Genomic DNA, 11,621 nt, shown 5'->3' with positions numbered 1-11,621 from the left:
GCGGGGTTTTTGGTGGTTGCGGTGGGGGTTGGTAGTTTTTTGGTTGGGGTTTGGCGCGTGTGTTTTGTAAAAGTGTGAAGGGGGGGGGTAGGGGGGACGGGCGGGAGGTATTAGGGGGGTGGAGGGATGGTGGTATGCATAAAATGATTTTTTCTCAGTGTCATCAAATTCGCCCTCATTATACAACTCGCAACAATTCGGGTGCTTTTGATTTGATTTTCAATTTTAAAACATGAAATTAGCGTGTTTTTTTTTCTTCCTTCAGTAAAAAAAAATATATTATTTTAAAAAAAATCAGTCAAGCATTCAAAAATTTTCAAAATAAGGCTTTCTAGCAGGGTTGTTAAAATATCAAAATATCACCTCTCAGCAACTACAATTATCTCGCCTGAATATTCATGCCTCAAATACAACTGCTCTTCTCTCTTCATTGAAACTCTCAGCGCCGAACATAGCCGAACACGTTTTTGTGTTTACCCACTCGCGATTGACATTTTCCTTTTCTCTCTCATTCTCGCTTCCACGATCATCCTACCGCAACAGCGTTTAACCACAAAAGCCGCCACAAAACCAATTTTGCAAACGCAGTTTGAAGGGGCGTCATGCGTGGTCGGCTCCTAATCGCCATCTCGCGTTCTCTCATTGCAGTTTTCGGAGAGGTTGAGAGACTCAGCGGTGAGAGCGCATAGTCGAGGAAAAGGGAAGGAGTGATAGAGAGAGAATGACATCGCTGGGAATCACGAGACACAAGAAGAGATCTCACAAGCTATAGTGACGGCCGCTATACTCTCGGATATTTTTGGTGCAGAGATAATCTATTGATAGCTTTTCTATCACTCTTTTGCAACACTGCTTTCTAGTATGTTTAAGTTTACACCACTGACGAACTGACGTGCCACCAAGAGTTCAAATTTGACCGCACATTCCCATCTTCCTTCTCACTCACCCTCAGCGAACAGCGATTGTCAAACACACAGTTTGACAGATGCTCAGCTGCTGATGCTGAGAAGCTCTCTGAAGCAACATGTGAAAAGGGCGGAAACCATTCTTAAACTATTTTATTTTTGTAATTTTTTGGGAAAATGTGTTTATTTCACTAATTATCTAATGTTAAATAATATATATGGTTTATTATTGTGTTGCCATTAATGATTTGTCAGTGTTTATGAAGTTTTTTGATTTTTCGCAACATAATCGATCTTATTCATATCTGCTCTTTTCACTTGTTGTTCCTGTTTTTTTCGCAGCACGGGAACAGCTGTGGTGGCTGAATGTCAAACTTGAATTTTGACATTCACTCAAGAAGAGAAAAGTAGGAAGAAAGAGAAGAAAAATGCGGTCAGAAATGATCGAGATATTTGTTCCTGGTGGCACGTCAGTTCGTCAGTGTTTACACGGCTGCTGGGGATTTGTTTGCATCAGATCTGTTATCTCTTTCTAGCAATAGTTTTTTGTCAGGCGACCTATAGCTGTTTTTTTTTTTGACATACCGTCCGATATGTGAGCCAACATTCGCTGGATGACAGGTCGAGCTCGATCATTGTTTGCATCAACACACTACGAGCAGAAGTTCGTCATTTTTGGGTAAGATTTTTTTGTTTTTTCACTGGGCCTAGAAAAGCCTTTTTAGTCAGAAATGTACCAACTTATTAAAAGTATGTTTAAATGGCAGCTGTCCACGTGGTTTATGGATGGTCCCTATGTCAACCAACATATTTCGCAGGGCTGTGACATCAAGACACTGTGACGAGGAGTTCGTAATTTTTGGGTTAAATATATTTTTTTTCGGCCTAGAGAGCCTTTTAGGTGTTATTAGATCTTATGTATATTGATATTGATTCTAAAAATGAATTAAATGTTTTTTTATCAAACGAACAGTACATTTCAAAAAAAAATAATAAGGGCACAGTATCAAACTCCATCGTGCCTCTAATGTTGGCATTCTAGCACAATTACAACTCATAAAAAGTGTTTTCAACTGAAATCGAGCGATAAATAGCTCAATAAGAAGTGAACAAGCAAATTTATCCTTTTCGAAAGACACGAATGCCAAATTATGGTAAAGTGGCAATAATAAACTATAATAATAATAATACAAGTTTCTATCAATAGTTTTACAAAATAAGGTGATTTAGTAGTAAAAATCAGCCCTGGAGTAAGGAGCACGTGTTTACATGCAAAACATATGATAATTTACCCTACCTCCTTTTGTCTCCCTAAAAACATATGAAAAATCTAAAATTTAAAAAAATATTTATATTTTTGGAATTCAACTTATAGTGAAATTAATAAAAACGGTACATTTTGTTGTCCGTGTACCAATTTTTTAAGTCCTAACAATAATCTACAACTTTGTCAAGGACACCAAGTCGATTACAAAATCGATTCTCAAGATACAGATTTTAGAATTCTCTGCCATACGGACTTGACAATACAATTTTTTCAAATATTTCTGATTGCCAAAAACCAGCTTAATTTTTTGTCTTGATCATAATTGTATGAGGTTGTAGGTTGTTTTTCGTCATTTTTGACAAAAGGAAATGTATCGAAAAGTTGTATTGCCAAAAACAGGGTGGCACTGTATTCACATTTATCCCATTTTGAAAAACTCTTGATGAAAAATTGCTTCTTTTGACATTGGAAATGCATGGACAAAGTTTCATCCAAATAAAAAAAAACACAACATTAATCTCAAAAAAGCTGAGAAATTCTACAAAATTGCTCATAATTTATAATTATAAGATGTTGTCTTCTTATTCCAAAATTGTCAATCTTACAGACCCAATCCTGCAAGAATCTGATTGTAAAAATAGTCAAACTTTTTTGTAAATAACTACAAAGACAGTAATTTAGGTGATGAATAAAAAATTATATCGACAGTTCCCGTAGTATTGAAGAAACTGATATGTCTGTAATAGAAATCTGGGTGCAAAAACTATGGTTGATGTGTACCGTTAATCAGATTTTCATTTTGAACGTATGCTTTTTGATTATAATCTGAATAAATTGTATTCAATTTATTCCACAAATTTTAAATCCATCAAAACTGTAAACACCTTTTCTAAAATCCTGAAGTCGTCACCATGCTGATTCGCTCACAAATCGTTCTGCACACCCGATTCGCTGAAGAGGATTTCGACTTATTGATACCATTCTGTCTCGGTATATGATTTACACGTTTGTTTTTTCCCGATGCATAGATTCAAATTTCCTTGAGAATATTTTTTCTTCAACTGATCACGTCACATGAAACCGGATGAGACGCCAGGTTTTTTCCGACATGAATAATTCATACGCCTATGTGCTAAGTTTTTACTTATCGCAAGCATCTGAAACGAATCGATTTCAAACGGTTCTGGGGCTTTGCATCAAACTAGAAATAGAGCAATGACTTTTTCAGGGTCGTCTCTACCTTGAGCTAGAGAATAAATCAATTTAAAGGTCTTCAAATTTTCCAATTCAAATCGTTACTTCCGGGGAAAACAATCTGCGAAATTGTGATTACTTTTTTTTAATTCCCCGTGAGGAAGATTCAATTTACGACCTCAAAACCAGACATTTCTGTGCGACTTATCAATTTGGCACGCCACAAAAGTTGCTCCCAAAGATCAGCTGCTAACTTAATCCTTTGGCACTTTCACCTGTCTGTCTGTCTTTTAGTTGGCTTCTGCTGGGAGAGAGAGAGTACCTAGTAAAACCCATGTTACGAAATCCCAAACCAAGACTGCAGGTAGGGAGAAAAGTTTCCGAAACAAGTTTCTTGTTTTATGGAACTTTTTGCTTAATCCCTGGCAGCATGGCACGTCGATTGGCGCCGGAGTTTTGCTGCACCTGCAGGATTTTGTGTGGGTGGTGGTCCAGGGCTAAAGTGACTGCAAGCATTGTACAGTCAAACTTTTTGAACTTTAATCAGGCTCTCTTTCAATTTGGGATCTGAGGTTGGCCTCAGGAACCGTTGTAGAAATTCTAAAGGAAATGTTGAGTTTGTAATCCGTAGTTAACATAAGAGGTCAAACTTGTTTGTGAAAAGGTGATTTTTGCAAATTCAAACATTATCCAAACAAAAATATTTTCAAGATAGAAAATCAAGGTAAAAACTAACCTTTGCAAGGCCAAAAACTAGAAAAAAAACTTAACCGGTGAAAAGGGGGCAATTGAGGTGCTGACTTTTTTGCCTTTCACAGAAGAAGCTGATTTCTCACTTTTCAACTTTATCTATGGCCCCCGCAGGAATTAGCTCTCGTCTTGTTACGACCAAAGTCATCACTTCCACCCCGGCAAAGCCCGGGTTGTGGCGCTGAGAGAGCTAGTTCGGCGAAAGTTAACTCCCCCTCAAATAGTCCCAGCTGGGCAAAAAAGTAGTAGAGCAAAAAAAGTGAGATGTTTGCGCTTCAGGTGATTTCCAAAGAACGTGTTACATGGTTGCTTGTTCTGCAGCAGACTGGTATTGAGGTATCCATAAAAATCCTCTTGACGAGAGCGATAAAAGTACAATCAGAAGACACGCAAGCTGTTTCACCAGGAGTAATCACCTAACTACGAGGGTAATGTTGTTTTGCTCACTTGTTGGGAAGTTGTATGATTAGATTTAATTAGTTTGGTTGGTAATTTGTGGCTTCATTTGGTTTTACTCAATTATGAAAATTATTTCGCTGATTTTATTCTCAAGTTATTGAGTAAACAGCAACTCCTTTTGAACTGAATTCTCCAACTGCTGATTGCATAAAATGCTAATTTTCCCAATTCAATTTTTACCGCACCCTCCCAACTATGATCATTGCAAATACATATACGCCAAGTCTATAATCCGAGCATTAAAAGAATAAAATCCAATTTTAAGCACAAAAATCCCACCAAACGTGCATAACGAAGCTCTTCTGGGAGCGCGGGGGAATGCCGTTTGCATAATGCCTCCAGGTGTTAAAAATTTATTCGATTTTATCGTGCACCACGTTATGTGATCTTTTCCCCCATCCACCCACAGGGACTGGACCAACATAAATGGTCGATTGAGGACAGTGAGGTTCCTCAAACGTGTTAATTAAAGAAAAATAATCAAATAAATTACAGTAAGAATTTTACCCTGTCTTCCATTAACAGAAGATCTTTGCATTTTTTTTATCCGTTCTTGCCTCAGCTTGTTTTATGATTTTGTTCTTCTAAATTTTTACAAGTTTTCTTAATGTACTTTTTCAAATGTTTTCTTCCCAACGAAATTTCAAAGATCTTTCATAATTTTCTTACTTAAATTCTTTTTTTTAAGTGTCAATAGTAATTAATGCAACAAGTTGAAGAAAGGTGTTTTTTCAGCACGACTTAAAAATTTATCCAATCTAGAGTAAATCTTCCAAACAACCTATGAGTCACGGGTTTCCTATGCAAATAGGACTTTATATGCATTCAAAATTAGTTTATCTAAAAATTTAAATTCTGTTTCTTGAAATCAGATTTTATGATCTATTTGATGAACAATTTTGAAGGTATAGGTAAGGAAAATTCAGAAAAAATATTTCACTCTGAAATAAAAACTACTCTATTTTGGTCCACTGAAAGCTTGAGAGTAAAAATCGTTTTTTTTTATTTGTGAAAACGGAACAAAAACAAATACTTTATGCGACTTTATGAGTCAGAGAAAAGCATGGAAAAAATTACCAGACTTTTTTTCTTCTTAAAGTTTTTTTGTCTGAATATTACTCTTAAATCAATTTTGTTTTCGATAGAATGCAATTTTTTGTCATTAATGGTTAATTTAAGAATAAAATGGTTAGTTTTTTATTTGTTCAAAATAATTAATCATAATTAGTTTTCACTGATATCTCAGCAACTTTTGTTTCGATTTATAATGTGAAAAATCTGTTTTAGTATACAAACTCACGAATAAAAATAATAGTTTTTTTTAATCGGGACAAAATTCCAAGGATTAAAAAAAACAGGAATTTTTTAATCCCAGATTTTTTTATTTTGTCCCGGGAATTCCCAAAATTGAAAAGAAAAACAATTTTATTCAAATTTGGTTGTGGAAATAGATGAACAGTTCTCGGGTGAGTTTTCAAAAAGCCGTAAGAGCCATTGGTAAACAAAGCCCTTTTTGCATCGGTATTCGACCTAATTACAATAAACTGATTTCAAAAATGCTTGAGATTGTCCATATACACGTCCTTCAAGTGCCCTAAACTAAAAACAAATGAAATATTTTTTCAATTTGAAGAAAAAAGAAATTAAGTGTCGGAGGTCACGGTGGCTCTTACGGCTTTTTGAAAACTCACCCGAGAGTTGAATACTTAGTAATCGATGGGAATTTTTAACGCATTAAAATCTGTATTCGGCATATATCGAAATTAATTTGGCTTTCTAGGCAAAAATAGTTTACAGATTCATCATGCCTAGCGCAATAAATGTTTCATTTCCATTTTTTTTTGTTTTTGTTGGAATTTAGCAGGTCTGTTCCAGGATGTTACAAATCAAGGATATGGAAAACCTTTCAACTGAGATCAATTCAATTCAGCCTTTGCAGGGAGGGTACATATTTCTACGTTTTGATTTTGCTAGCTGAGTGCTCTTTTTGGGAAAATAAATTATGAGAAAAAAACCCTAGATCTATGTCGCTTCAAATATTTACTATTTAATTTTATTTATTTTTTAAAGCTCGGTTTATTTTTACATATATTTATGATTCTGAGCCGGGACCGTGGTGTAGGGGTAAGCGTGATTGCCTCTCACCCAGTCGGCCTGGGTTCGATCCCAGAAGGTCCCGGTGGCAAATTTTGAGATGAAATTTGTCTGATCACGCCTTCCGTCGGACGGGAAGTAAATGTTGGCCCCGGACTAACCTAAAAAGGTTAGGTCGTTAGCTCAGTCCAGGTGTAGGGGTCGTCTCCCTGGGTCCTGTCCTGGTGGAGTCGCTGGTAGGCAGTTGGACTCACAATCCAAAGGTCGTCAGTTCGAATCCCGGGGTGGATGGAAGCTAAGGTGTAAAAAGAGGTTTGCAATTGCCTCAACAATCAAGCCTTCGGACACCTAGTTTCGAGTAGGAATCTCGCAATCGAGAACGCCAAGGCAAAGCTGTAGAGCGAATAATTTGATTTTTTTTTTATGATTCTGAATTTGAAAAAACATATCATATTAAATAATTTTTCATCAAACACTGGCATCTGGAACAAATCAGGACAAATAATCAAGACAGCTGTTGATGCCATTTGTTGCATAATATTTTGACTGATTTCGTTAAAACAGGAACAGAACATAACAATTAGTACACCGATTTCTAAATTTATTTCTTTAAAATTTCCGACTGTAGTGCCAATTTTCCCCAGTTGGCGGTAGAAACAAACAAAACCTATCTAAAATTATACATTGACAGGTATTGTTTTATTTGCTGTCGCTTCATGTTTTTATTTCATTCTCAAAGATGTTTTCAAGCTTTTCTAGTAATGTCATATACAAAATAACAAACGAAATATATTTATGAAAAGCTTATCTGATTTGGATCACATTATATTTTCAAAATTGTGGTTCAGATTGAAGTGTAGATTATCACAAATTATTAGTGATGAGTTAGTGATGAAAAAAAACATAGATTTTAAGACTGTTTTAAAAATGGTCTCGTTTCCAAGGAAATTCTAAATCCGGGAAAATTAGATGCTCTACAAACGCTTCAAAAGTACTTAAAACACAAAATAATGGTCCAAAAATCAAATTTCACGAGATAAGTACTGTACACGAAAGTGCGTCGAAAATTATCCGAAATACTTGAATGTTTTCACATCAGAATGAGACGTAGCTACGATTTCTTTGTTGTGTTTTATCAGCTATTTCGAGGAAATGATTTTTTTTTTTGCAGGCCAAGGGTGCATGATACTGATGATACTCGTCGGTTGACACACCTAGGCGAGGAACATCCCGGAAAGAGCCCAACTACATCCGTAGTGCTGTTTGGACAAAACAGCATGGCTCTGGTTCCTTGCAAGTGTCCTATTTTCTTACCTCCACGTTGGCTTGGTTTAGTCATCATGATGACAAGGTGTAACCTAGCTGGTGGCCTGTGGAAACGACTCGTAAACCTTTGACCAGCGAGGGTCAGAGTAGAGACGGCTAGAAGAAAGGGGCGCGTCAATGTGGGAAAGGGAAGTAATTTGTGATTGTAGACGGTATTGTTTTGATTCGCAGTATGTTGAGTCAACTGCTGTGGATGTACCTGAGCATCGCAGAACGGGGTTTCTCTTCTTTCCATTTCAGCTAACAGCTATCTTCTGTTTATTTTGTTACACTGATTTTCTAAAACGGCTTCTGCTTACTATCCTCCGTTTGATTTCGATTTTACTTATTTGATTCTCTAATTTCTCAACGCCTTTCCACTCTTTTTTACCAATTGATGCTGCTGTAACAAACTGTCTGCTTTCCCTTAATTTGGCAGCGATGTCAATTTTGTTTTTCATATGCCTTTTCTTTATTTATCTATTTGAATAATTTCTCATCTTCCCTGTAAATTGCCCTCAATACAATCTAAGCTTGTTTGTTACCTCTATTTATTAACTATTGTTAATTTCTTTATCTACTTCATAAATTACTATCTTTCTTTTACTTTTAATTCTTTACATAGTATATTTCCTTCACTGTCCATTGTTTTGAAACTTCACCCTTTTCTTAAGCAAGGTTGGAGCCCTTACTCAATTTATGGAATGATTAAAGGATTAACACAAACATTACTATTGTACTTTTGGTAAACTTTTATAACATGCTTAGGACCAAAAATTATAACAAAACACCGCGACAAAAGAAATAGCAACAGATAAACACGACTTAACATTAGGGAATATTTCAGGAGAAAACAATACACAGTAAAATAACAACTAGTTTTTGAATTCAAACTAAAAATAAAACAGTTTTTGCTTTAATGAAAGTTGTTAGGCACACTTTAAATGGTTAGGCGCTTATACTTACATCAAACCCTACGTAATGTACCACCCCCGGCCGAGTTAAAATGCGTAACCGGAAAAGAAGGTGTGCATGCCTGGCACGAACACTCAAAGCGTGTTCTAGCGTGCTGCTCGTACTGACTCAGAACAAGGGTGAGATGTAGGTGTAAGGACAGTGCGTGTTCGTCGGGAACCTGGTGCATAAGATCGGTCAAGGCCCGTTCTTACACTGAAAATTGCGAATTGCGAATTGCGAATTTCGAGGAAATGATTTTTTTGGGAATCTTTCTTATGAAATTTTTATAGGGACCAAAAATCTTTATTTATGAAACTGTTGTTCTATAATTTTTGAGTTTTTCAATGTTGGATTCTTACATAAACCAAAATAAAAATGCATGGTTTCAGGCAAATTAAGTGACATTTTAAACATAAATTTCAACCAAATCGTAAAATGAAAAACTTTATGTGAATAATTAAAATGTTGTATATCCGAAAATTTAACGATCGGCTTAAATTTATTGACATACCATCAAAATAAAAAAACAGGTGAAGAAGTTAATACAAGTCTCAGAAAAACAAAAAAAAAAGTTGGTATGAAAAAGATTGCATTGTGGTTTGGTTGAGCGTTTCAGCAGAATGCATTGAAACTATCATGCAAAATACATATTTGCTAGATAAATACACATAAACACAAATAGGTAAGTAGAAGGTAAGGTAAGTAGAAGTTATGTTCTTGTATTAGAAACAAGGTCAATAGAAAATTGTTTTTCCTTCAAAGAGCAGTCCTTAGCGTGACTGGCTTTACCTTCAAATAAAATTTGTTCAATTCCAGCAAACTCAAACAAGTTTAATGAATCCACCAATATCCAACTGTGAACCCTCCACATCTAATGTTACAAAAAGCCCTTTTGAATATAATGTGCCGTTACCTTCTTCGAGAGAAAGAAAAAGAAAAAGCCCGCGCGCGCCCCATTCTCCGGCACGCGGTGTTTAATCTTTGATAAGCTTCGCCCCTTCCAGTCGTTTACGAGTTCTCGTGCTACCGCACTAAACTTTACCGTAGTCCCGGCCGGCGTGGGGAGGTTTCCGAAACGTGCAAAGGATGTGCATACTTGTAACACAATTAATTCTGTTTGTACTCTCGGCGAGCAGCCCGGCACCCTTGGTGTGGTGAGGGGAGCCGTTTGTGGCTCCACGTGGTTCCTTATGGTTTGAGAAGTGCTGGGTTCGAAGCTGATTCTTTTGTTCTTGTTTTCATGATTTTTTTCTGAAATTGCTGGGTTTCAAATTTCGATGAAAATGTTTAATTGCCGATGGTTAAATTACAGACCTACCTCATCCTTAAGTTGCTTCACGGTAGTAATCTTACCTAAACTACTCGCTGCAAACACCCAGAGTAAATATTTGAGCAATGATGTGGAACACGCCAGGAGGCAACCCGGCATCGACATTTTTGGTTTGCATAGCAAATAGCCAACATTTTTATCAATGAACCACGCTTAGAACCGTAACCGTTAGGAGAAGGGGACATTAAGGTGAAAAAACTACGCATTTCTTGGGCGATCGGAAAGAAAAAGGGGAACCATTTATGGCTTATGCCATGCCGTGCTTATCTTTCTGGAAAAGGTTAACCTTTCGTGATCTTGAAATTCGTTTTATTTGAACAGTAATTTTTTTAGTCAAATATTCAAATTCCTTTACTCAATAAGACAGAGTTTTCCCATTACAAATTAATATTTATTATAAAACTATTCACTAATTTTCAAAGAGGTATTTTACATGTACAGAGCACACTCGAAACACAACCACACGACTAGTCGGACTCCTTCTCTTCGGCCTTGCTCTCCTCGAGCTTCACCGCCGTCTTTTCCGGAGCGCACCTCCAGTTGTCCTGGTACCGGTCCAAGCGTTTCTTGAGCATCTCAACGTCGCGACTTCGTGTCTTGATTAACCGCTTCACCGAGTGTAACCTGTAGAAATAGAAAACCGTTTAAAATCCTCCAAATTTCATCAACCAAGTATCTTACCGGAAAACAACCCGCTCGTTGTGCCTCTGGATGCTCTTGCACCGCTCGTGGAGCATTTTCACCCCACGCCTGTACTGCTCGTTCTTCTCCGGGTCGTACTGGCTGGCCTGCTGGAAGCCGTTGTCCGTCGGCGGCGGCGGATTGCTCGGAAACGGTTGCTTCGGTGGTTTTCCGCTGGTCATCTCTGGACTGTGCAATCTTCTTGCTTTACTAGCTTAACTGAGGCATCTTTTTATTGAAGAAGCCAAATTTTACTGAAACTCGAAGCAGTTTGTTTATGTTTGGGAAAGCGTTGTTTTGGTTTTGTCATTTGCTGCGTTTGACAGTTGGCGTGGAAGGAAAAAGTGTATGACGAGTGGCAGGCGTGTAGTTTACGCCGGTGTAAAATTCGAGCAGTTGGGAGTCACGTGGCCGAGAGATTGCGTGTGGACGTGTGGTGGTGGCGCAGAATGGAAGAAGTTGAAGAATTTGAAATTTCAAAATATCAAATTCTTGATTTTAGAGATATTAAAAAAAAAGCGATTATGTGTAAAGATTTTTTTTGCTAAATGATATACACAATGGCGACAACAAATAATACTATTTTTATGAACGAATCAATTTCAAATGATTATTGATCAAATTTGCAACTTTTTATTGACTAATCCTAACATTTAAAAAAACGTGTTTCTTAATTTTT

The 11,621-nt window shown here is 36.8% G+C and overlaps 1 protein-coding gene across 1 annotated transcript; it reads right to left on the bottom strand.

Moving 5' to 3' along the window:
- Positions 1 to 10,638: 10,638 nt before the first annotated feature.
- Positions 10,639 to 11,229, bottom strand: LOC120425837 (TCF3 fusion partner). The gene is made up of 2 exons (XM_039590458.2): positions 10,943 to 11,229; positions 10,639 to 10,885 (listed from the first exon to the last, which is right to left on the bottom strand). Exons 1-2 carry the CDS (start codon positions 11,122 to 11,124, stop codon positions 10,729 to 10,731), a joined length of 339 nt encoding a protein of 112 aa, XP_039446392.1. The 5' UTR covers positions 11,125 to 11,229; the 3' UTR covers positions 10,639 to 10,728.
- Between the last annotated feature and the right edge of the window lie 392 nt (positions 11,230 to 11,621).

The sequence above is a fragment of the Culex pipiens genome, chromosome 2 (assembly GCF_016801865.2).
Source record: "Culex pipiens pallens isolate TS chromosome 2, TS_CPP_V2, whole genome shotgun sequence".
Lineage (NCBI taxonomy): Eukaryota > Metazoa > Arthropoda > Insecta > Diptera > Culicidae > Culex > Culex pipiens.
The sequence above is the reverse complement of the archived record's forward strand: the minus strand, read 5'-3'. Positions and strand labels throughout refer to the sequence as shown.